This window comes from Corylus avellana, chromosome ca2 (genome assembly GCF_901000735.1).
Source record: "Corylus avellana chromosome ca2, CavTom2PMs-1.0".
NCBI classification, from domain to species: Eukaryota; Viridiplantae; Streptophyta; class Magnoliopsida; order Fagales; family Betulaceae; genus Corylus; species Corylus avellana.
This window is the reverse complement of record NC_081542.1, coordinates 881,797-903,200: the sequence shown is the minus strand read 5'-3', so window position 1 is coordinate 903,200 and position 21,404 is coordinate 881,797. Positions and strand designations below refer to the sequence as shown.

General features: G+C 34.7%; 3 protein-coding genes across 4 annotated transcripts; 2 read left to right on the top strand and 1 right to left on the bottom strand.

Annotated features, from left to right (window-relative positions):
- The first annotated feature begins 6 nt into the window (after positions 1-6).
- LOC132170547 (high mobility group B protein 3-like) lies at positions 7-1,445 on the top strand. The gene is made up of 7 exons (XM_059581559.1): positions 7-93; positions 269-370; positions 512-569; positions 693-737; positions 829-909; positions 1,012-1,101; positions 1,190-1,445. Exons 1-7 carry the CDS (start codon positions 47-49, stop codon positions 1,211-1,213), a joined length of 447 nt encoding a protein of 148 aa, XP_059437542.1. The 5' UTR covers positions 7-46; the 3' UTR covers positions 1,214-1,445.
- Positions 1,446-2,712: 1,267 nt separating this feature from the next.
- Positions 2,713-5,281, top strand: LOC132171628 (uncharacterized). Of its 2 annotated transcripts, XM_059582999.1 has the most exons (6): positions 2,715-2,885; positions 2,964-3,051; positions 3,174-3,264; positions 4,264-4,348; positions 4,448-4,604; positions 4,918-5,281. In XM_059582999.1, exons 1-6 carry the CDS (start codon positions 2,844-2,846, stop codon positions 5,031-5,033), a joined length of 579 nt encoding a protein of 192 aa, XP_059438982.1. In that variant the 5' UTR covers positions 2,715-2,843; the 3' UTR covers positions 5,034-5,281. The 2 variants fall into 2 exon arrangements, with proteins under 2 accessions (XP_059438981.1, XP_059438982.1); XM_059582998.1 differs by having other exon boundaries at positions 2,713-3,051.
- A 302-nt stretch (positions 5,282-5,583) lies between these two features.
- On the bottom strand, positions 5,584-18,114 carry LOC132171187 (uncharacterized). The gene is made up of 24 exons (XM_059582436.1): positions 17,934-18,114; positions 15,004-15,134; positions 14,423-14,507; positions 14,230-14,283; positions 13,972-14,063; positions 13,794-13,897; positions 13,451-13,523; positions 12,888-13,281; positions 12,160-12,480; positions 11,851-12,054; positions 11,342-11,437; positions 11,182-11,245; positions 10,946-11,073; positions 9,755-10,001; positions 9,461-9,591; positions 9,250-9,374; positions 8,351-8,474; positions 8,197-8,255; positions 7,856-7,952; positions 7,577-7,766; positions 7,377-7,478; positions 6,729-6,847; positions 6,230-6,289; positions 5,584-5,909 (listed from the first exon to the last, which is right to left on the bottom strand). The coding sequence occupies exons 1-24, from the start codon at positions 17,970-17,972 to the stop codon at positions 5,808-5,810; spliced, it is 3,141 nt and encodes a 1,046-aa protein (XP_059438419.1). The 5' UTR covers positions 17,973-18,114; the 3' UTR covers positions 5,584-5,807.
- Positions 18,115-21,404: the final 3,290 nt, after the last annotated feature.

The following is a 21,404-nucleotide window of genomic DNA, read 5'->3' as shown; positions in this document are numbered from 1 at the left end:
GACCGATTCTCACAGTTTTTTCGTCGTTTTCGTGCAGAAAGTCGCCATGAAAGGTGCTAAAGCTAAGGCTGACACCAGAAAAACCGACAGCAGGTTAGTTTTTGTGGTTTTTTTTTTTCTTTCCATTTTTTTTCATTTTCGAACCTGTGTTTGCGATTATTTGTTTAGACGATGACTATTTAGATCTAAGATCTCTTGTAGTTTAGCTATTTTTGTTTCGAATGTAATTGTTTTGCATATTTTCTGAGCGCCTTGGATTTGTTGATAGGCTGAGGAGTAAAAGTGCTGCAACGGGAAAGAAACCATCGAAGAAAGCCGCAAAGGATCCAAACAAGCCGAAGAGGCCTGCGAGTGCATTCTTCGTTTTCATGTATGAATTCTGAATCTCGTTGAAGTACTTACAGATCCGTAGTTTTCCCATTTTTCTATTAGTTGACTTCAGTTTCCATTTTTTTATTAATATCGAAAAAATGTTTCGATTTTTAATGTGTTTCTCAATGAATAAATAAAGGGAGGAGTTTAGGAAGCAATACGCAAAAGAACATCCCAATAACAAGGCCGTGTCCGCGGTAACTAATTTCTCCGACTCAGATCTACACGTTTTTATTTATATTGTTCTCGATTCTTTTTTTTTTGTTCTTTAATTATTTAAATTAAAACACATTTTTATCTTGGGAAATGAATAAAATTAGGTCGGTAAAGCTGGAGGTGAAAAATGGAAATCAATGTCTGAAGCTGTGAGTATTTTCTTTTTCAGAATTAATGGATTTTAAAAAAAATTTGAGTATTAAAATCAATCGCTTATTGGTTTCTCTACCAAATTTTCAGGACAAAGCTCCTTTTGTAGCCAAAGCAGAGAAGAGGAAGACCGAGTACAACAAGAACATGCAGGCTTACAATAAGAAATTGGTAAATAAGTTTTTCTTGATTAGATCACTGCTTTTTTATTTTTTAATTATTATATTGAAGATTTTGTTGCTAATAACTGTTTGAATTTTTTTGATATAAAAGGCTGAGGGAGGAAATGGTGCGGATGAGGAGTCTGATAAGTCCAAGTCTGAAGTGAACGATGAGGAGGATGAAGAGGATGAGAGCGGAGAGGTTGTTTGTGATAGTCTTTTTCACCATTCAATTCTTTCGCTCTATGCGTTTTTGTTGTTGACAGTTTGTTTGTTTGTGGTTTTTGTAGGAGGAAGATGACGATGACGAGTAGATGAAAGCGCGGGGGGATGAGCAATTGGTGTATTGGTTGCTTAGGACTACTTGCAATTTCAGATTCACTCTTTTGTCTAATATCATAAAATAGCTACTTTTTTTATTTCCTTTAATGGTAGAATTAGGTTTAGAGAAAGAAGGGATTAGTTTCAGGATCTTGCTGTGTCCCATGTGGTTCTGTACCTAATCTTTTCATCCTTCAATGATTTAGCTTGCCTTCATGCTTTAAATCTTTTGTTTTTCCATTTTGCTGTTAAATCTTCTCGCTATTATAATTTGTGGTCATGTGCTTTCGGAATATCACGGATTTAGATTAAGACCCTTGGAATTACGCGTGAAACTTGATAGGGGAGCTGGGTCCTGGTGCTGTTGACAAAATTTGTGGTAGCTCAGGCTTTGTTGCGTGAAACTTGAACTGTTTTGCCAACTTATTGTCCAATGTAGGCCATTCTTTTTTCAAATGACCTGGAACCGGCACTCTTGGGGAATCAACTTTGGGGTTACAGGTCATTCCAAGCCCCTTTTTGGAATACTCGGCTGCAAAAGGGGGTTCGTGGAGGCTACCCAAGTGATGGGATCCTTGGTGACAGGAAGATGTTTTTGTTAGGTTCCCAATCTCTCTCACTAGGTTCTTTATTGGCCTGAAGCAGGAGCGATGTCTTGAGGAGGTTGCTAATTGGTTTGGCCATACACTGAAGATATTGATATTTAGAATCCTTGGCTTTGGTGAATAGTTGGTTAGAAGGGATCAAGGGTGGGCGAATCTTGATGCGGTCAACGTAATGGGAAATAAGTCTATTTTGTGGCGTATTTTCAACTCAATGTAATTTTCAACTCAAGGTACGTCCGTCACCCCATTCTCTGAGGTGAATGGTGGCGTAAAAGGCCATTTTACTTAGACGAGAATTTTATATCAGTCAGGGAATAGTAAACTTACGGAAATAATGAATAGCCAAGAAAACACCGTTGAAGCTTTCATTTACCACCTCATACTTGTAGGGTGAAAATGCCATTGAGTTGAGCCCAAAATTCATTGGCCATCTACGCCTTTGTTAATAAACGACCACCAAAAAAAGCTAAGCTCGTTGATACACCGATGCCATCGTTGGCAAATTTATAAAGTAAAACATGTATCACCGACTTTTAGAGTGTAATTGGGGATTAAACAGATATTATTAGTTAGCCAAACAACTTATACTACGGTCATCCCTTTATTTTGGGCCGTGTCGTTAATATGTTATTAAGAGTAACGCTATATGTTATTAATAAGTTCAATAAAAGTGACTAACATCTTTTGAGCTTAAAAGGGCTCATGGGAGTGGTTATGAGGCTGTCTGTCAACCTCTCAATAAATTTTTTAGATTTATGATTTTTTAAAATAGAGTTAAGTATTTAGTAAAATTGTAGTTTAACCACCCTCTTATTCACAATTTGAAAACAATATTTAAAAAAAAAAAAAAAAAAATTATACTCGCAAACAATATATTTTTTTCAAAATTTAATTTAACATCACAAATGCAGTCTACTTCGGAAAAATCCGAACCGGTGCTTTTGGCGTTGCATAATTCTCTCGTGCTACAAAACATTTGCATCCTCACTACTCTCCTCACCAGGTTCCCAGCTGAACAATGGCCGGTCCGGGCAAATGCTTCCTCGTCACCGGCCCTCCTGTAAGCGAATTCCATTTGGTAATAGAATCTTGTAATATAATGTCTTGTTGTAAGACTCTTGGTATTTTTTTCTTGCAGGGTGTGGGTAAAACCACACTAATTATGAGAGTTATTGAAGCCCTAAAAGCCTCCAACCTCAGCTTGAAAGTTCAGGGCTTTTACAGTCGTATGCTCTCTCTCTATCTCTGTCTTGCTTCCTGATGAATTGGGTTTATTTTTTATTCTTATTTTTTGTAAGTGATTTGGGTCTATTTGCTTGTATGAAGTTTTGTGATGGTGGTTTTTTAGGTGAAGTTAGACAAGGAAGCGAGGGGGTGGGTTTTGAGGTGGTCACTTTAGATGGCCGTAGAGGTCGACTCGCCTCCTCCACTATTTCAAGGTCTCCTCTCTCTTTTCATTTTTCTTTGCTCGGTCATATCTCATTGCTTGTCTTTTATTTATATCTTTGATGCTGAATGTGATGATTCTATATACAAAAGCCCATATATCAAATCTTTTTTTGAAAGAACACATTCAAATTTGGGATCTTTAGTATTGTCATTCCATGTAATTGGTTAATTGTGCTGTTATTACCGATTTCACATGCCAATAGAACTTGAGTTTGATTTTTGTTCATGGAACATGACGGTCCTTTAATTGACATCTGAAGGATTGCTTAACAATTGGTTTCTAAATGGTGTTTGCTTGTTGTAGTGGTGAATGAACAAGTAGGGAAGGATAAAAATTTAAAGCTTAAAGATTGAACACACTGAAATAGTAAACTTATAATAGAGCAAGGTTTACAATCTTTTACATTCTGACTGCACATTCATTTTGTTTTCAACCGATGAATGTGGTGTCTGTTGACTAACTCAACTCCTTTACATTAAAGATTGGTCGGATATTTCTTTCCCATCTTTGTCTTATGCGTTGAACATCTTTCTCTTCTGTTTTGGAAACAAAAGTTTTTATTTTTTATTTTTGATACTGCAGGGTCTAAAAGAAGCTGGAAAACGTACAAGGTTGTTTGGCAAAAATTAACTACACCCATTAAACATATTCCTCATTAGAGGTGCTACTAGCAGTCATTGCTTTTTTTCTCTCTAATAATTCTGACTCTTTTTTTTTTTTTTGATAAGTACTAATAATTCTGACTGTTGAATGCATTCTGATGAACTATAGCATGTTTCGCCTAGTTGGATAGACATATGAATCTTTCCTTGGCTTCATTGGTTTCTAGATTTGTTTTCTTAAAATGCATGGGGAGTTACAGACCATGTTACCACATACTACCAAATTGCTTTTTCTCTTGAACGTAAACTACTTTTTATTCTTTTAACTGATCATTTTAATTTGTCGTAATTTTCAACACTAGCTAATGGATCTTTTGCAATGGCAGCCCTGAGTCCTTTAGATGGCCCAATGTTGGGAAGTACAAAGTAGATATAACATCATTTGAGCCACTGGCGCTACCTGAGTTGCAGGTGAGTTGGTTTGTCAAAGATGAGCTATTAACATATACGAGCTTATTTGTCTTTTTGCAATTCTAGAGGTGTTTCTAAAGGCATGCAAATTGTTATTAGGTCAGAGAGGATATTGATCTCTTCATCATTGATGAGGTTGGGAAGATGGAGATGTACAGTTCATCTTTCTTCCCCGCAGTTCTGAAAGTTCTTGAATCAAGCATCCCAATTTTGGCTTCTGTCCCTATTCCGAAATTTGGCCGTGATATTCCTGGAGGTACATTTGACTGACACATAAATATTTTGGCCTCATCACTACTTCAGTTGTCATAGACTTGTGATGATACTTTTGTAAATAGGGAACCAAGAATCTTAAGGTTATACAAGAGGGTGTTGTAAATTAGGCATAAAAAGTCTTTTGGACCCTTAAGAAGGAAGGTTCCTCGGCTTTTCAAAAACTAAAACAGGATTAAAGGGGTAGTTAGACACTGCTATTAAACGAAGTTTCAGACTTGGCTAGCAACATAGTTATCTCCCTTCTTGCTTTTGTGCTCGTTTTCTAAATGACTAGGGTGTCTGAATTTCTGCAGTTTCAAGGTTGAAGAACCACCCAGGGGCAACCATTTTTACATTGAGCACAAGTAACAGGGATGCTGTTAAAGATCATATATATTCCATATTGGTAGATTTGCTGAATAAACACTAGGTGTTGCCCCAAATGTTGGGTTCTGTATATATGGTAAACATTAGGACAGTTCGGCGGTCATGTGGTGGCTGCTGGCGATCGACAAGCACACAATGGCCACCACCCTGCCAGATTGTTCCAATGGCCATGTAGTGACCGCTAGACAAACATTGGTTCTTATTCATTGGATAGTGGTTTTCATATCGGTTACCAAATATGTTTTCAACAGAGAGTTGGATTAAGCTAAATATGTACTGTCTTCAAGCTTCCATGCTCGTGGTATTTGAAAATTGGCAAATAACTCTGTTATGCTAGTATTTGAGAATGCTAAAATTGAATCTTGAATTGCTTCGATCCCAGTAAAAGTCCAACCTCATCACCCTGGTTCAGGTACCATCTCTTCACAAATTACTTGGAAAAACAAAATTACTAGGAGAAAATAATAATTATAGCTTCTGTTTAGGGCGTTAGGCAAACTTGTGCTCCATTTTCAACCAAAATGTTGCGAGTTCGTTTTAAGTTTACCTGTTGCCATTAGCATTTAAGTAGGTAAAAGGAGAGGAAACGAACAGTGTATATATCTCCATCCCATCCATTATATACACAAAAACAATTCTTTACATATCTGTCTGAAAGTATTCCACTATCACACTGCAGCACATCTTATTTTCCAGGCTTCCAGCTATATGGAAATGAGTATACATTCCAAAGAATCAAGTAAACAGAAACAAATCAAACACACAAAAAAAAATTTACAATGCTGTAATCCATTTCTGATCAATATATCCATTAGAATTATGAGCTTCGTTTCTGCTGTTCGATTTGCAGCACTTGTTCTGCCATAGATGAGAATGACTTTGCTGTGTCTTGCATCTCAGTAGCTCTCAGGCCAATCCCCTGCTCAATGAGGCAAAAACTTCCATTAAATTATACATTCTACAACACTTATGTGCACCAAGAAGAATGCAAATTCATGTACATCAATTGCAAAAGAACTAACCCCTTTCCCATCCCTGGGAACATTTCATTTTATGGGAAAATAACCAAACATTACTGACTTGGTATAGTTTAAGCAACATCTAGAAAAACCACTACTCTAGACTACAGAGTTTCAACAAAAGATTGTGTCTGCATATTGAACATGGTCATTATCTGAGAATTACACAACAAACAGATAACATAGACATCTGGCTCCTGCAACTTAATTAGATAGTTACCTGCAACCTACTCGAGTTCTCTTGCAGTTTGGTTTCTGCCATTTTAGCAACTCTAGATTCCTGCAGTCAAAGAAAAAGAAATTATGCATTTTTGCAAAAGACTGGCATTGCTTTGTTAGGATGATCCAAAAATTGCAAAACATCCCGGCCATGATTTACTACTCATAAGTAATACAAATTGAATATTAATCAATAAGTCGATTTATATCTTTGTAACAAAATTTTTCGTGGAGTACACTCTGCTAGGCAAATAACTGAACAGGACATATCATCAAAATATCATATAGCGTTATATTCAATTTGGTTAGATAGCGGAGACCAATTCATATACTATGATTAATAGAGTGCCCCAGAAAAGGGAGAAAAAAGAAAAAGAAAATAATAATAATAATAATGAGTGCAATTCGAGAGCTATATTTTCCAACCCTATCCAATTCAAAACATGGTACCAAATAAGTTGAACGTATTAGGGGATGTGCATAATTGGATGGAGGCTTACACCAGATGAAGAAAACCCATATTTCTTCTTAATTTGATCAACTGCACCGACCTTCTCCTCTTGCTGCTCTTCACTGATGGAACTCTTCTGGTTCTTGCCCTGCATCTGTTTCAACTTCCCTGAAAATTGAAATAATTTTTGACGAGTCAACTAGTGTGTCTAAACAATCTTCTAGTCACTGTCTTCAGACCATGTTGGTTGGCGCCCTAGGGACTGGACCCCTTTGGCAATCTCTTAATTTTTTGTTGTGCACTTATTCTGCAGTTTTAACTTCCGTCTTAAAAATACTAAATATTGAAATCCGAGAAAAGATTGGAGCATTAGCATATTCCGTACAAAAGATCATATATAAGTTGAAAAAAGAATGTTACTTTCATTTGGCAAACTTCATCAAAAGTAGAAAATAGTGGTTGTTATGGCTAATAGGACATATAAGATGTATAGTGTTATCCAGTTTGGTACTCATTTTTATGTCACATAAGTTGAACCAATTTATTATGGCATTAATAGGCAAAAAGCCAACTCAGTCTATATTTGCTAATTGGAACACATAGTGCTTGATGACAAAGAAGTCACAAACTAAAATGATAAGAAAAATAAGAAAGTCTATGAATGAAGTTTAATTGCAAGGATCTATCTTGTACTCACCTTTTAAAGTCTGAAATGTGCTTGATATTTTCTTCTTATTAAGAGCTGTCAACATACTCTGTTCTTTAGGCTTTTCTCCAGGATCATCAAGGATGATGTCATCTTCAAAAACAAAAGACCATGTAGTTTCTATCTCAAGATCCATTTGGGAATATAAGAATAGATAATAAAGAAATATGTTATAAGCATGAAATTCATACCTATGTCTAAGTCTATTTCCTCTTCATCCGTGACCAGGTTATCTCTATTCTCAGTTTCACTTGGAAAGTTAGCTGTTGAAAAGATCGTGTGAAGTTCTTCTATACTTTCTCTAGCATCTTCTATTTCCACATGAGGTACATGCTTTGCTTTACTGCCTGTAATGTCTTTAATAACAGAGCTAAATATACCCTGTCATGCCAAATAATGCAGAACAGCATTAGTTTGAGAACATACATAGGGTCATAGGGAAAGCTCAAACGTTATCAATTACTATCTACCTTTTTCCTTTCCTTGTAGACAATGGGTTGACAGGCAAGCCCTTCTTGTGAAAGCATCAAATCTTTCCTGTAAATGTGGCTGATAGTGTCCAGAAGCCTAGAATGAATTCGAGCAAAACATATAAATAGAGGCATTGAATGCACTTTTTCTTTACAGTTCTACTTATTGCAATAGCTGTCTCTCTACTCCATAGGTTTCAAACAGAGAGATAGAGAGCTATTTCCTCTCCGAAAAACATGACAGAAATTTCATATAGAAAATTAAAAGATTTGACATTTGAGTAGGAAGGAGTAATTCAAATAAACAATTAAAACTTTTTTCTATAAGTACATGTATATACCTAAAGGTTTTCTTTTGGAACAAAACTGAGATGACAAAGATTTCCTGATCACCATTAACCTGTGCATGAATAAAGTTAAGCAATTGGTCTGAGCATCTCCAAGATTATGTCCCCCAGGAAACTTATTTGAAATAAGAAGTCCACTATGTCATACCACAACAAGTTCTCCTTCTGATGAACCGCATATTGAAATGTCAGAGAATGAATTTGGTTTTGACGTAGAATACGTGAAACCTCTTATTGACGTCTCCTTTATTAGGGATAAATCTGGCAAGGACCTGACATTTCACAAGCAGATGTATACACTAAAATGTACTAAATCACATTATACACTTTAAATATATACCAATCAGAAACTAGACTAATTAAATGGTTTCAAATCCATTTCAATGCATACGTTGTTTCTTTTTGCCCTAGACATGATCATATACCAGACAAAATTACTTGGAAACACATCACAATTCAATTCCAAGAGTAGCCCAAAACAACCCAAAATACTAGACACGTGCGAAACTAGTCCACAAACATGTATTATGCTGCTTTCTATTCTAAAAATATTCTTCTCAAAATTCCTAATAAATTTAAATCTTCATCTTCTTTTCTTGATATGAATTGTAATTATCATGTTCAACATAGGCGTTCTGTGTAAGAATACTATTGCAGTTATGGGATAGAAGCTAACTACATGCAATGAGTTATGAGTATAACGTGCTAACAATGATATCGTCTTATCTGTCATGGACTAGCCATAATTAGCATCCCTTTCTTTTCTATATAACCTTGTTTGCTAACTATTTTTCACTTTCCTTTTTCATTTCTACTAAAAAAAAGTCAAAACATTAACAAATAACTTTCCTCACAAAACACTGACAAAAAACTCTAACTTCTTTCACCTTTATGTTACATCAAAATACTTTTTCAACCAAAACACACACACACACACAAAACTCTTAAAATGGGTTATCAAACGCCACCTATATCTTTGTCCATTTTGACAAAATGCTAAAAAATGGTACGAAAACTAAGGAAATACAGATTAAGAAAATTCAGCACCTTATTTCAATTTTTCCACTAGTAAAAAGGAGTATAAGCCCAACATTAGAGTGACTATAAAATGTTGATGCCCAGCAACAAGAAGAGTTCTGAAACTTCTTCTTATGGGACACCTTCTTAACTCCCTGAGACAAAGGAGAAGGGAAGGTTAGATATGAGCTTAAATAATTCACCAGTTCATGACTACTGACAAACATAAATCACTGCTTACCTGAACAAGATGCGTTAAAGAATAGACATACACAGCTTTCTCAGAACATAGCAATGCTATCAGCTTTGGTGTGCCATCCTCCAAGGCATTCCCTTTGATCAGATCTTGACCATTTGATGTATCACGCCCATCTGTGAAATAAAAAATAATAATTATTTCAATCAGATTCCCTAAATATTCTCATGAGTATATTAACTGACCATTGTAGAGGTAATACTTAAGGTACCAACATTTGTGATAGATTCATTTATTGATTATCCTGTCAAGTAGAAACCTGAAGCCAGTAGCACTCACCCAAGATCTGCATGAATAGAGCTTTAGAAGGTTTCTTGGGGCGAACCCTGTTAGTGCCCAGGATGTTTCCAGTATCACTGTCGAGAGCCAGGACAGATGAATCCATTGTTGCAACCACTAAAACATTCTTCTCAAAACCATGTAAACTGCAGGCTTGGAATTGCAAAGAGATGACACCAGTACGAATTTCACTTGCAATATGGTTTTGATATAATAGAGTGGGCCCTTCCATATCAATTACAGAAACCTGTAAGAAAAATGAGTTGATATGAAGGAATTTGAAGGAAATAGAATAGAGATAAGTTGGGAGGATCTTCCTGTTAAGGTGGAAATCCAGGAGGACAAAGAAAAACAAAATGGTCAGGAAAATTGTATATAGAATCTGTCTGACCCCATCTCTATTTTTAGAATGCAATGCAACTATTCATCAAGAGTTGCATTGTTTTTCTTTCATAGCCTCCGTGGAAGGTGATGATTTTCATGGAGTTGCATAAAACCCAATAATAAACAAAAACCTATTTGAAAAACAAAGAAATTAAACTCTGTTAAGTATAGATACTATTTAAAAATTATAAAATTGAATACAACGAACCTTCCAATAGAAAGTATCATAATACAGTGAAAGTAGATGTAAAGTGTGCCAGTTGTTTAATTTTACAATTTCACACATCCTAGCTGGTTGCTCTGAACTCAAGATAGAAGAGACCTAAGTTTTTTACTCCCACTAACTAATTATTTGTCATTAGTTGAAGCTCATTAAGATTATCAGTGTCATGCATTTAACCTTCTTAGTTATCTTTTTCCCAAATGAGAGGAAAAAGTGGAGATTCAAACTAGTGACTTTTGTTTTATAAGGCGTAGTTTCTAACCAATTGAGATACTCCTTAGGGGGACAATCAATGTCATAAGTTTAAATCTAGTATTTGTTGAATTACTTTACTAGGCAAGATTTAAACTTAAAATCTTTCCCAACCCAATCCCATACCTATCCATCTAAGCCAAGGTCCGGGGGCCTTTCCAGCATTTAATTAATTAATTCGTAATACTAATGTCTCTGTTATTCTCAAAGTACCTCCAAAAACAGGTCATCTAACCCAAGGCCTGGGGGCACAATCTTATAAGTATGTCAACAACAACACGTCAACAATAAAAACATAAGGGAAGAGCCAGAAGAAAAGTTAGTAAGCTCACATATCCTTGATCAGACCCAACAGCAAGATGTCTTGAGCTGCAGCTAATGTTCATAGAAAGCACGGAGCCATTAATCTTTATAAGCTTAACACTATGGATGATGTGATTGTTTCCCTTCTTTGTACTGCCTGCCAAAGGATGAACTTGCAATCGTCACACTTGGACTAAGATGTAAGCTTGAGAATCAAGGCAAGACCTAAAACTTCATAGTAGTTGAATCATGCACTTAAAAATACCTGAGCGTGACATGAAAGTGTTTTCTGTGGCATACGGTTCGGGCTTAAATTTAAAGATGCGAACCTGCAGATCATATATAGAGTGAAAACGCCAATACGATTTCCAATACACTAAAAAATTGATCATATTTGACAAAATCTATCAGCAGAGGCAATTCACCGTTCCCTTCTGATCTCCTGAAACAAGAAGCTGAGACTTGCCATCAAAATACAATGCTGTCAGTGCTATACCACTTAAAGAAAAATCATCCTCACTCTGCATTAAAAAAGAAAAGGCACAATAAGCACAATAGAAAAAAAAAGTATATCCATTTTGCAACAATCTAGCAAAGAAATATAGAAAGCAACTGCCTTGAATATCCTTCTATGACTAGATAGCATTCTGAAATCCTAATAAAGAAACAAGGACATCCCAGGAAGTCGGAGTCAAAAGATTCAAATTTGACTAGAATATAATTTGTTGAGTCTTTATTATATTTTGAAAAGCCCCTTTTATTTAATCCCCCATTTTGAAAAGGTAATGTTCTAGTGTGAGAAGTCTGAGCAGTGCATCCAGCCAGCGGCCCAGCAGTAAGGAAAATGCTTAGAATAACAAAATGAAAACCAACAGAGAAGTAGTTGTCCATTTCTGCTCATGCAAATAATATAAACAATTACTTCAAAAATTACCTGTTGCTTTAGCGAGAAAATTGGAATAACAAAGGGACATGATACATCCCAAAAATTTATGGCTCCATCACTATGTCCAGTTATGTACAAGTTTTTAACCTTCGAAAATCCACTAAAGTTGGCTGAATTCAAGTGACTTCTATCTTTCTGTTTTGTCTCGGAGGGAAGAAGTGGTGGAATATTTCCTGCCATTTGAATGTAATCCTGAATAAACCAAAGAAATCATTAGGCCAAATCACTAAACTAATCACATAATGCTAAAAAAAGAAGGCAGACGATCTTATAAGGAAAAATTAAAGGTTGCATTACCTCATCTGCAGGACTAAGCATACAAGGACTGTCTGTAATAAATTTTGCTATAGTGATACTTGAATCAGCAAATGGCATTTTCAACTTGACCTCCTTTGGGAGTGAGGTTGGAGACTTAGATTGGCATTGTAGAAGATACTTTTCAATCAAACAATCATCATAGGCATAAACAGTTCCTGATTTTCCAAGCAAAAGGAGACAATCTTGTTTATGTTTGTATTGCTCACTGCTAGAAATTATCTCCATGTCAATGCAAGGCTCAGGCAAATGAAGCCCCAACTTAATTGTGCGAGATTCAGTATGCTCATTCAACAACATTACCTGCCTCATCAAAATAAAGTTTATGATTATAATCCAACTTAATTGTGCATATTGCAGAATCAAATAAAAAAGTAATGTTGATCACAAAAACGCAAAAAGCGAAGTTAAGGTGATGTTTTGAGACAGAAAAATGGTCATTAAGATGGGCTTGGTCTGAAAAGCAGATTTTGTGGTGGCGCTGAAGGTTTCAAGCTACCTCATCCAACTCATAATGTCTAGAAAGCCAGTAGACTTAAAAAAAAAAAGGAAATGAAATGGATTCACTTTTTGGTTCAAGGAAATGGAAAAAAGACAATTCTGAGAGACAGGACTAACACGAAGATATATGAACACTGAGAGACATGTCAAATATAAACATATTTGTTTCATTGGCCTACGATGATATTGCTAGCATAACTGCCAAATACCTGCAAAAAATTTCCTGAAACAGAGTTGGAGGCACCCATAACATATAGGCGACTCGCTTTCCCTTCTGCATAAGCCCATTTTAATGATGCTATAGGAATTTTGTCTATCTTATACCCGAGATTAAGTTTACTTATAGGAACATTTTGAGAACCATGGTCTGATGCTGTAGCGGTCCTTGGAGTTGTGGTAGAAGGAATACTCCATATGAAAATCTCTCCATTGCTGTACCCAACAACAACTTTACTTCCAAAAGGGCATGCCCAGCATGCAGAAGTCACTTTCTTTGCTTCATGAGAGAGTGATTGCAACATATTTCCACCTGTTGTGAAAATGGACTTGCTTTCTCGAATTTCCCATAATGCAATTAAGCCATCTCTAAATATTATAAGAAGTCTGCATTCAAACAGATAGCACAAGAGGAAAATGAGGATTCAATAACTCATAAAACATAAGGATTAAAAAATAAAAACTTAAATCGTTCGAATCCCTCCTCCCCCTCTTGTGTGGGCATGTCAAAAAAAAAAGAAAAAAAAAAAGAGGCCAACAAGGTTGGTGAAACTACCTCTTACTTTCAGCTGTTGGTTGAGGTAGAATATGCAGCACAGCAGTATCACCAGACACTTCAGTTATATTCCCTAAACAAGATGAATGAACAGGTTAGATTTTGGAATGAAAATGCATTATGTACCAAAAAAAGAAAAAAAAAATTATTAGAGAAGGAAAATGATTTGCAGAAAATGTAAAAGAATTTATTAGACTATTTAGACAAGGTCAAATACAAGTTAGTAGAAAAAAAACTCACAGAAATACGGAATCATCAATTCCTACTCTAAGCAATATTTCCTATAAAAAAATAAATAGATAAACAGCATATGAACAAAAATTTGGCCAGGAATGTATCTCACCATGAGAAACTGAGAGAGGTATAGTGTATTTCATTTGTACTATACCAAATGGTCCTTCTTGAAGCTTCAAAACTGAAATATTACCATTAGAATCTCCAACATACCTGTCAATAAGATAGTACACTTAGTTGAAGGTGGTGAATGAATACCTTATTTGGAGGCAATAATAAACACTTACATGTAACAACTGTGACGCATGACTGTAAAGGAGGTAATTTCTTCCTTAAAAACGTGCACATGAGATAACACCTTCTTGTCTATGTCCCAAACCTAAGTTATAATTTGATTTGCAAATCAATTCCCAGAATTATTATTCAAAACACAATCCATAAAACATGGACTGGCGGTAGATTTTGATGTTATGAAAGAAAAAAAAAATTATTATTATTATTTTTTTCCTTTTTTAAATAGCAATTAGTCTAGTGGAATAACTTGCCTCGAGGTGATTCTTCAACGTCACATTTAGAAGGATGCCTTGGTTCTCCATAAACTGAAGATAAATATCATCATTGATATTAGATAAACAATGTTCTGAACAATCTGATGAAAATCGATTTTCCAATACTTAAAGAATAATCAGTATTTCATGGCAGCCAAAACTGCAAATGGAAAGGAAAAGAACACAAGACCTGCAAAAATTTGCTTGGTACTATCTCGTTTGATTCAAGTACAGCCTGAGTGTTATCTTTTCCAAATAACTTGATTCGGCCATACCTGAGAGGGGACAAAATGAATAAAAAAAAAAAAAAAAAATCAAATATCGAGTCAATAATGCTTCAACATTTTGACAAGATAATCATCCATATATTCAAAATTCATGGAGTCCATCATAAACAGATTGAAATGATTTAAAGTCAAAGCTATAAACTAGTATGAATGTCATTCGTTTCATATTAATAGAATATTTGCAAAATAACATCAAGTGTTCATAAGATTTAGTGCACAGAATAGATGCTCATTAGTATAGAAAGTTGCCATCCAATAAAACATTAAAATGTTAAATTTTTAAAAATGAAAATGACAAAAGAAACTTGAGCTAAACTGACATGCAGACTCAAAGACAAAGTTTTGCTCCAATATGCATTAAAAATGCATATGACAATTACATGTTCGAAAGACACATGCCAGTTTTAATAAACTGAGTTAGAGGAATTTTTCCAATATAATTTGGAGGAAAATTTTGTCATATCCACAAAAGAGCACTACTTACTTTGTAGAAATTGCAAGTATCTTTTGAATGGAGTCATAAGCGAACATGGTAGATCCAGAGGGGATCCCATAATGGAACACAACTCGTGGGTCTACCTCACTTGATTTCAAACCATCAGAACTTCCTCCAGGCTGCAACAAGAGCAGCAATAATGTATCAAAAGCTCAACAAATCCAAATAGAATTTTCTTGCTGGCCAGTTACTTTAGTATTGAGAAATGAGTATTTGTTTGCCTCCATGTCTAGGTTGATTATATTTTCTTGTATAGGTTGATATTATTATGTCCATTAATATCTTGATTGTATTTCATATTTTAACTGGCCTTATTCAACAATAAATATTATCCCTTCTTATATTCTAACACTAACTATTATTTTGTCGAGTGAAAATGCAGCAGTGACTATATAAATCAATTAAGTCATAGATATCATTCATTATGAAATCATGTAACCCTGCAAGATCCAGCAATATAGCATAGAAGGGTCAAAAAAAAAACCGACCTCCCCCAATGAGAAATATATATATAAAATTGAATTACAGATCCTGCTATTTGATGATATTCGTTGACCATAAAGGACCTTACAAATCAGATGGTAACAACTCCTTGAAAAAAAGACCTATATGGGTAGGATTAATACTTACCACCGCCCATCACGTGGACATGTTTAGTCGTTGACTGTTTGAATTATTTAGAGCAATATGTTGACTGTTAATCCATCATTTCTTCTTTTTTACAATTTTTTATCAAGATCCAATCATCAATTGGCACCTCATGAAGTTTATAATATTTATCTTTCAAAAAAAAAAAAAAAAAAAAAAAAAAGTTTATAATATTTCATAGAAGGGTCAAAAAATTCTTGAGGATAAGAAGTATCTTTTTTCTTTGTTTTTTTGCCCTCTCTATAAATGATATAGTCATATATAGATACACTAGAAAGCCACGTGGCCTAGGCCATGATAGTCTTAAACCCGAGTTTAAGGTTAATATAATAATATTTACCATATAAAATATTTGATTATCTTTGGCCTTGTCAGAATTTTAAAAACAAAAAAAAGAAATTAAAATACTAAAAATCCGGATTGTCTTAATCTCTCAATCGCTTCACACGCTAACCCAATAAATGAATCAAGATAAGATTATTCTAAAAACTTAAACCGAAAGAAAAAATATATTTAATTATTTAATTAATATTTTGAGAAAGTATATTTCTACAAATGACGGAGACAATAAAAAGAAAGAAACTAAAAATCAGTGTCAACTCTTTTTTTTTAAAATAAAACAAATTCAGCCAAAACGTATCACTCCACCAATCACTGCCATGAAACTCAATGGAAGATGAATAAAAAGTTAAAAACCATTTCTCATTTAACAGCAAAAATCAATTTCACCCACCAAATAAAAACCCTTTAAATTATCATTTCACAGTTTAGCTGTACCCTTAACCAAAAAGGAAAATACAATTGGAAACTGAACCAAATCACTACACCATACAGTCGCCATTAATGCAAAATGTTACTGTTCAGAGAAATGTTTCTCAAGTCTTTTTTATTACCAAAAAGATTGAAAATTAGGAAGCAAGATCGGTAAGTCTCAAAAGAAAGCTTGATTTGCAGAATCAAGCTGAGAGCAATTATTTTAATGACATATTTAATTAGGGCTGTTAAGTGAACGAAGCGTCTCGCGAGCAAGCTCGGGCTCGGCTCGCATAAGCTCGGCTCGTGCTCGACTCGAATATTAAATGAAGCGCTTCATGAACACAAATTCTAGCTTGAATATTAAACGAAGCAAGCTCGGCTCGACTCGGCTAAGCTCGTGAACAGCTCGTATAAGCTCGTGTGTGTATATATATAAAAACTAAGTAATACATAATTAATTATAAATCTCATAATTATTAAAACCTTAAAATTGCATTTATATTTAAGCGTTAGAGAATGAAAAATTCTAGACCCTTCGAGATCAAAAAGAGAGAGAACAATCATTAAAAAGACCTCGATTCAATTAGAGCAGACCCAAACGAAAAGAAGAAGAACCAAGCAGAAACTATTGAGGGAGATTGCGAAAGGCATAAACTATTAAAGAATCAACCAGACTCAAACACTATCGCTACCTGTCTGGTGAGCGAGAGTGAGAGAGTGGGAAATGAGAGTTCAGGTGGAAGATCCGTTGTGACTGGTGAGGGGGATTGAGAGAGAGACATTAAAAAAAATACTTTTTTGTAGGGGGCGTTGTCCCAATGCAGTCTGAATGCAACCTGTTAACTTGTCCCACATTTTTAAGAAAACATCAATCTTCAAGTTTGCTTATCTATAAAATGATATATATCATCTCTCTTTGAAACCAAATCCCTTGCTGTATTGACTCAGGCTCCATACTCGACTAGCTAGGTTAAGCAAATACTCATATGCAAACTAACTTCTTAAGCCGTTTAAGAGTACTTGAAGTTAAAAAAAAAAATTAAAACAAAAATATTAAATATAAGAGCCAGCTCGCGAGCTGGCTCGGCTCGACTTATTATTAGCTCGAACTCGATTATTTTGGCTCGCCCTTAAGCTCGACTCGAGCTCGAGCTTGAGTAAAATTTAAACGAGCCAAACCTGAACAAGGGAAGCTCGTTCAAGCTCGGCTCGTTTACACCCCTATATTTAATCCAATGCTGATTTTCTTTTGAAAAAACTTTAAGAAAGTACCAATATTGAAGCAACACCTATAAAAAAAAAAAAACAGTGAACACCGAAAGCTTGGAAAAGAAATTAAAGAAAAGAAAAGAAATGAAAGGAATCAACAAGAACAGTGTTCAAAATAGAAAAATGTGAAATATTTAGCATCCGTAGCTATACTGAGATGTTCTTTCACAATGAACCCAGATGACATAAATCAGAGAAAGAGATCAGATGAACCAAAGAACAGAGAAGATCGATCAACCACTTACCTTCTTTGCAGCCTTCTCAACAAGCTTCTTGACAAACATTGGATGATGTTCTTTGAATCAGCACTCAGATGGAAAGAAAGCAAAGAACCCAATAACAAACAAAATGAATTGAATATGACAAGCGAAGCCAAAATCTGCTTTGAGATAACCGAAGAGAGAAAGAGAGAGTTGCAGCAGTTGATTACAGTTCGATTTCTTTAAAAACGTTGAGAGAGACAAAAGCAGCGGTTTTTTTATAGACAAAAATCGGAGGGTTAGGATTAGAGAGTGCGTACACGTGGAAGGTTGATTAGGTGGAAGGAAAGACGTTTGACCGTTGATTAACCCAAAAAGGCAAACGAAAGCCAAAGGCTAAAGCTTGAGAGTGACAAGAAGCAAAGTTTGTATGTGGACAAATCAAAATATGTCACCTTCATCGGACAAGTCGCACTGCAACACGTGGCACCGTTCTTTTCGGTGTGGGCCTCATACCCGGTCGTTGGATGTTGGTGAGGTACGTGGCATAACCGAAAGGTGTTGCTTTCTTGATTGCCTAACCATTTCTTTGGTTCACTTTTTATTTTAGAATTCTATTCCATTTCTTCTAATTATAAATTATCCTTCAATTAGTTGGAGGAATTTTTTCTAATTTAGTTTATTAAATTGACACGATCAACTTTAATTTTTTTTTTTTTTTTAAACTAGCACTAATCAAAATATTTGTCTGAACATCAGTATTATAAGATAATTATAGAATAAAAATGTAATTTATAGTTTAAAATGCATATGCAAAGCATTTTTAATACAACATATGAATTTTTAGTACATTTTTAAAAAATGCTTGCTGAATATATATTGCTAGAGCCTAGAGGTCAATATTTTTCTTATATTTTGCTCATATTTTCTTTACAATTAACCATTAGATTTATAGACTTATATATGGATTTCACATAAGTCAATAATGATCTCACAAATCTAAAGGTTGATTTATTAAATTTATAGGAGAATGTGAGCCAAATATATAAAATGAGTTTATTGACCCATAGTAGAAACTCTAAACTAAATAGGCTGAATCGAAGAAAAATCTTGTATAGTACATTAAGGAAAATGCTAGGTGTTCTTCTAATGTTCTCCTGGTATCCTCCTAATCGTGATGTGGCTTTTAAAATCATCATTAATCTATTGGTAATTTTAAAAGCCACATCATAATTGAGAGAATACTAAGAAAACACTAGAAGAACATCTAACATTTCTCATACATTAATTTTGTACTTTAATACATTAATACATTAAAGTCTAATAATCCAAGGATGTGCATATCTTGAGCAATGATTCGATGGATTAAACTTTAAAAATTTGTATAAAAGGTATATCAGGTGTTAATGTCGTATCAAATCACAATAAATTTCATAGAAGGAATTACATAATTAATTACATATCTTGTTAGTATAGATCCTAGTGGTAATGAACACCATTTTAAATGTGAAAGATTAGGCCTTTAAATATTTATTTTTTTCCTTTTTTTTTTTTTTTTTTTTTGTCCTGAGTAGGTGCAAAATTTTTAAATTTTATTATTATTATTTTTTTTAAGCAAATGAGGAAATAGTTACCAGGAGGGATCTTCCCTATTCTTGATCCGAATGAAAGAAAGAATGGGATACCAATTGTAAATGTTTCCGAACACTAGGTTGAAAGCAATCCGTCTAGCTAACAAATGTGCTCGAACATTAGCACTTTTAGAAACTTTACTAGTTTTTCAGATATAAAAAGATAGTAAGAAAAAATAGATATCCGAAATAATGGAAGCAAAGTTTCAATCCTTGAAGAGATCCGAATTTTAAATGACTAAGATGATGTTGATTGCATCCCCTTCGAGAATGAGAGAGTACATCCCAAAAGAAACTGCTGATTGAATAGGTCACCTATGACAGCAACTATGGTAGAGAGGCGCTTAGTAATCGCCCAGATGATATTACCATTTGAATCGCTAAGTACAAATCAGACTTGTTTGTTTGTTGAAGAAACTAATTCCCAAACCTTTTCTCAAGTTCATAGGAATTTTTTTTGGGTTTCCTGGCCGGGGTATAGGCCCAACTTTTGGCCCTTTATAAAAGGTGAAGCACATTCCATCAAAGTCAGGCCTAATGGGCTTGATGTGCGTAGAAGTGGCCCAAATATGAACCATCATTTGAAAGGCCCAGTCGGGGCCTACACAAATTATTAAATAACGATTGGTATCAAATCCAAGTCCAAACACTGCCTAAAGGTGGCCCCGGAAATAATAGAGGGCTAACTTTTCCAACAAAGACTTGTCGAGCTGTGATAGCGCCACGTTTTGTAGTGAAAAAAGCTTTTATAGACATTGGTCCCCGCTTGTTTGGGGTCCCAATTGAGCGAACAAAAGCTTCAGTAGCTATAATGCACTCACGTATTCATCTCACTTGCACAAGGCTTTGGTGCACATGACAAAGGCTCTTCCCTCTTGGTGTCATTATTTATGGGTCACTTTACAACCTAAGCTCCCCCCCATAAAGAACTTCATCTTCATGAGTTGTATGAGATGGGTTTCCTCCCTTTTCCCTTTTCTAGGGAACCACGCTTTTAAGAAATATCCCTTCTTTGAGCATTCCCTTTTTAATGTAAAAATATTTCAAGTTAGTTCATTACTAATTCTATCGTATTGATGGATTATCGCTTCATTCTAAGTGAAACGGAGAGGATTTATTTGGAGGTCAATGTTACATTTTACAGATGATAACTTCGTAGTTAGCAAAGTTAGGTAGGCTCTAAATAGAATATCTCATTTCTGCTAGCATTATCATATCATTTATAATTTTAAATGGCATGATTTCATGTTAGAGTGACAATTGTGGTTGTGTGTTGGATTTAAATCTTATTATCGCGTGTCATGTATAAAATTATATAAGTCAATATAATTAGACCCATTTAATTAAACATTATAAACTTATCAATTATAACTCATAAATTTCGTATTAAATCCTACAACATTTAACACCTTTTGTGGACAGATGACAATTCAACGAGGATAGGACAAGCAATAGACATCGGAAAAGGTTGTGTCTATTTCAGTATTTAAAGATGCTTCTTTTGCTTCTCTTAATCCATGCTTGATGTGTCTCTCCCATGCTTCTAAGCAGAGCACCTAAAATTAAAAATGTCTCTCCCATGCTAGGACTAGCCGACTCCTTTTTCTTTTTCTTTTCTTTTTTTTTTTTTTTTTACCTTAACACTTAAAGAAACCATATTTTCAACACACAATGCCACAACATGCACTCTATAATGATTGCATCTTACTACTAAGACTATGATGACCGATTAATTAAGTAGCTAGATGGATAATAAAAGCAGCTTGTATCTCTAGTTCAATATGTGAACTACAAGTGAGTTTTATATGTTAGGCTATATATGAAGCTTGATTTGTATCCGACACGGTTTACATCTAACTCAAATTGACATTAAAATAGCTACAAT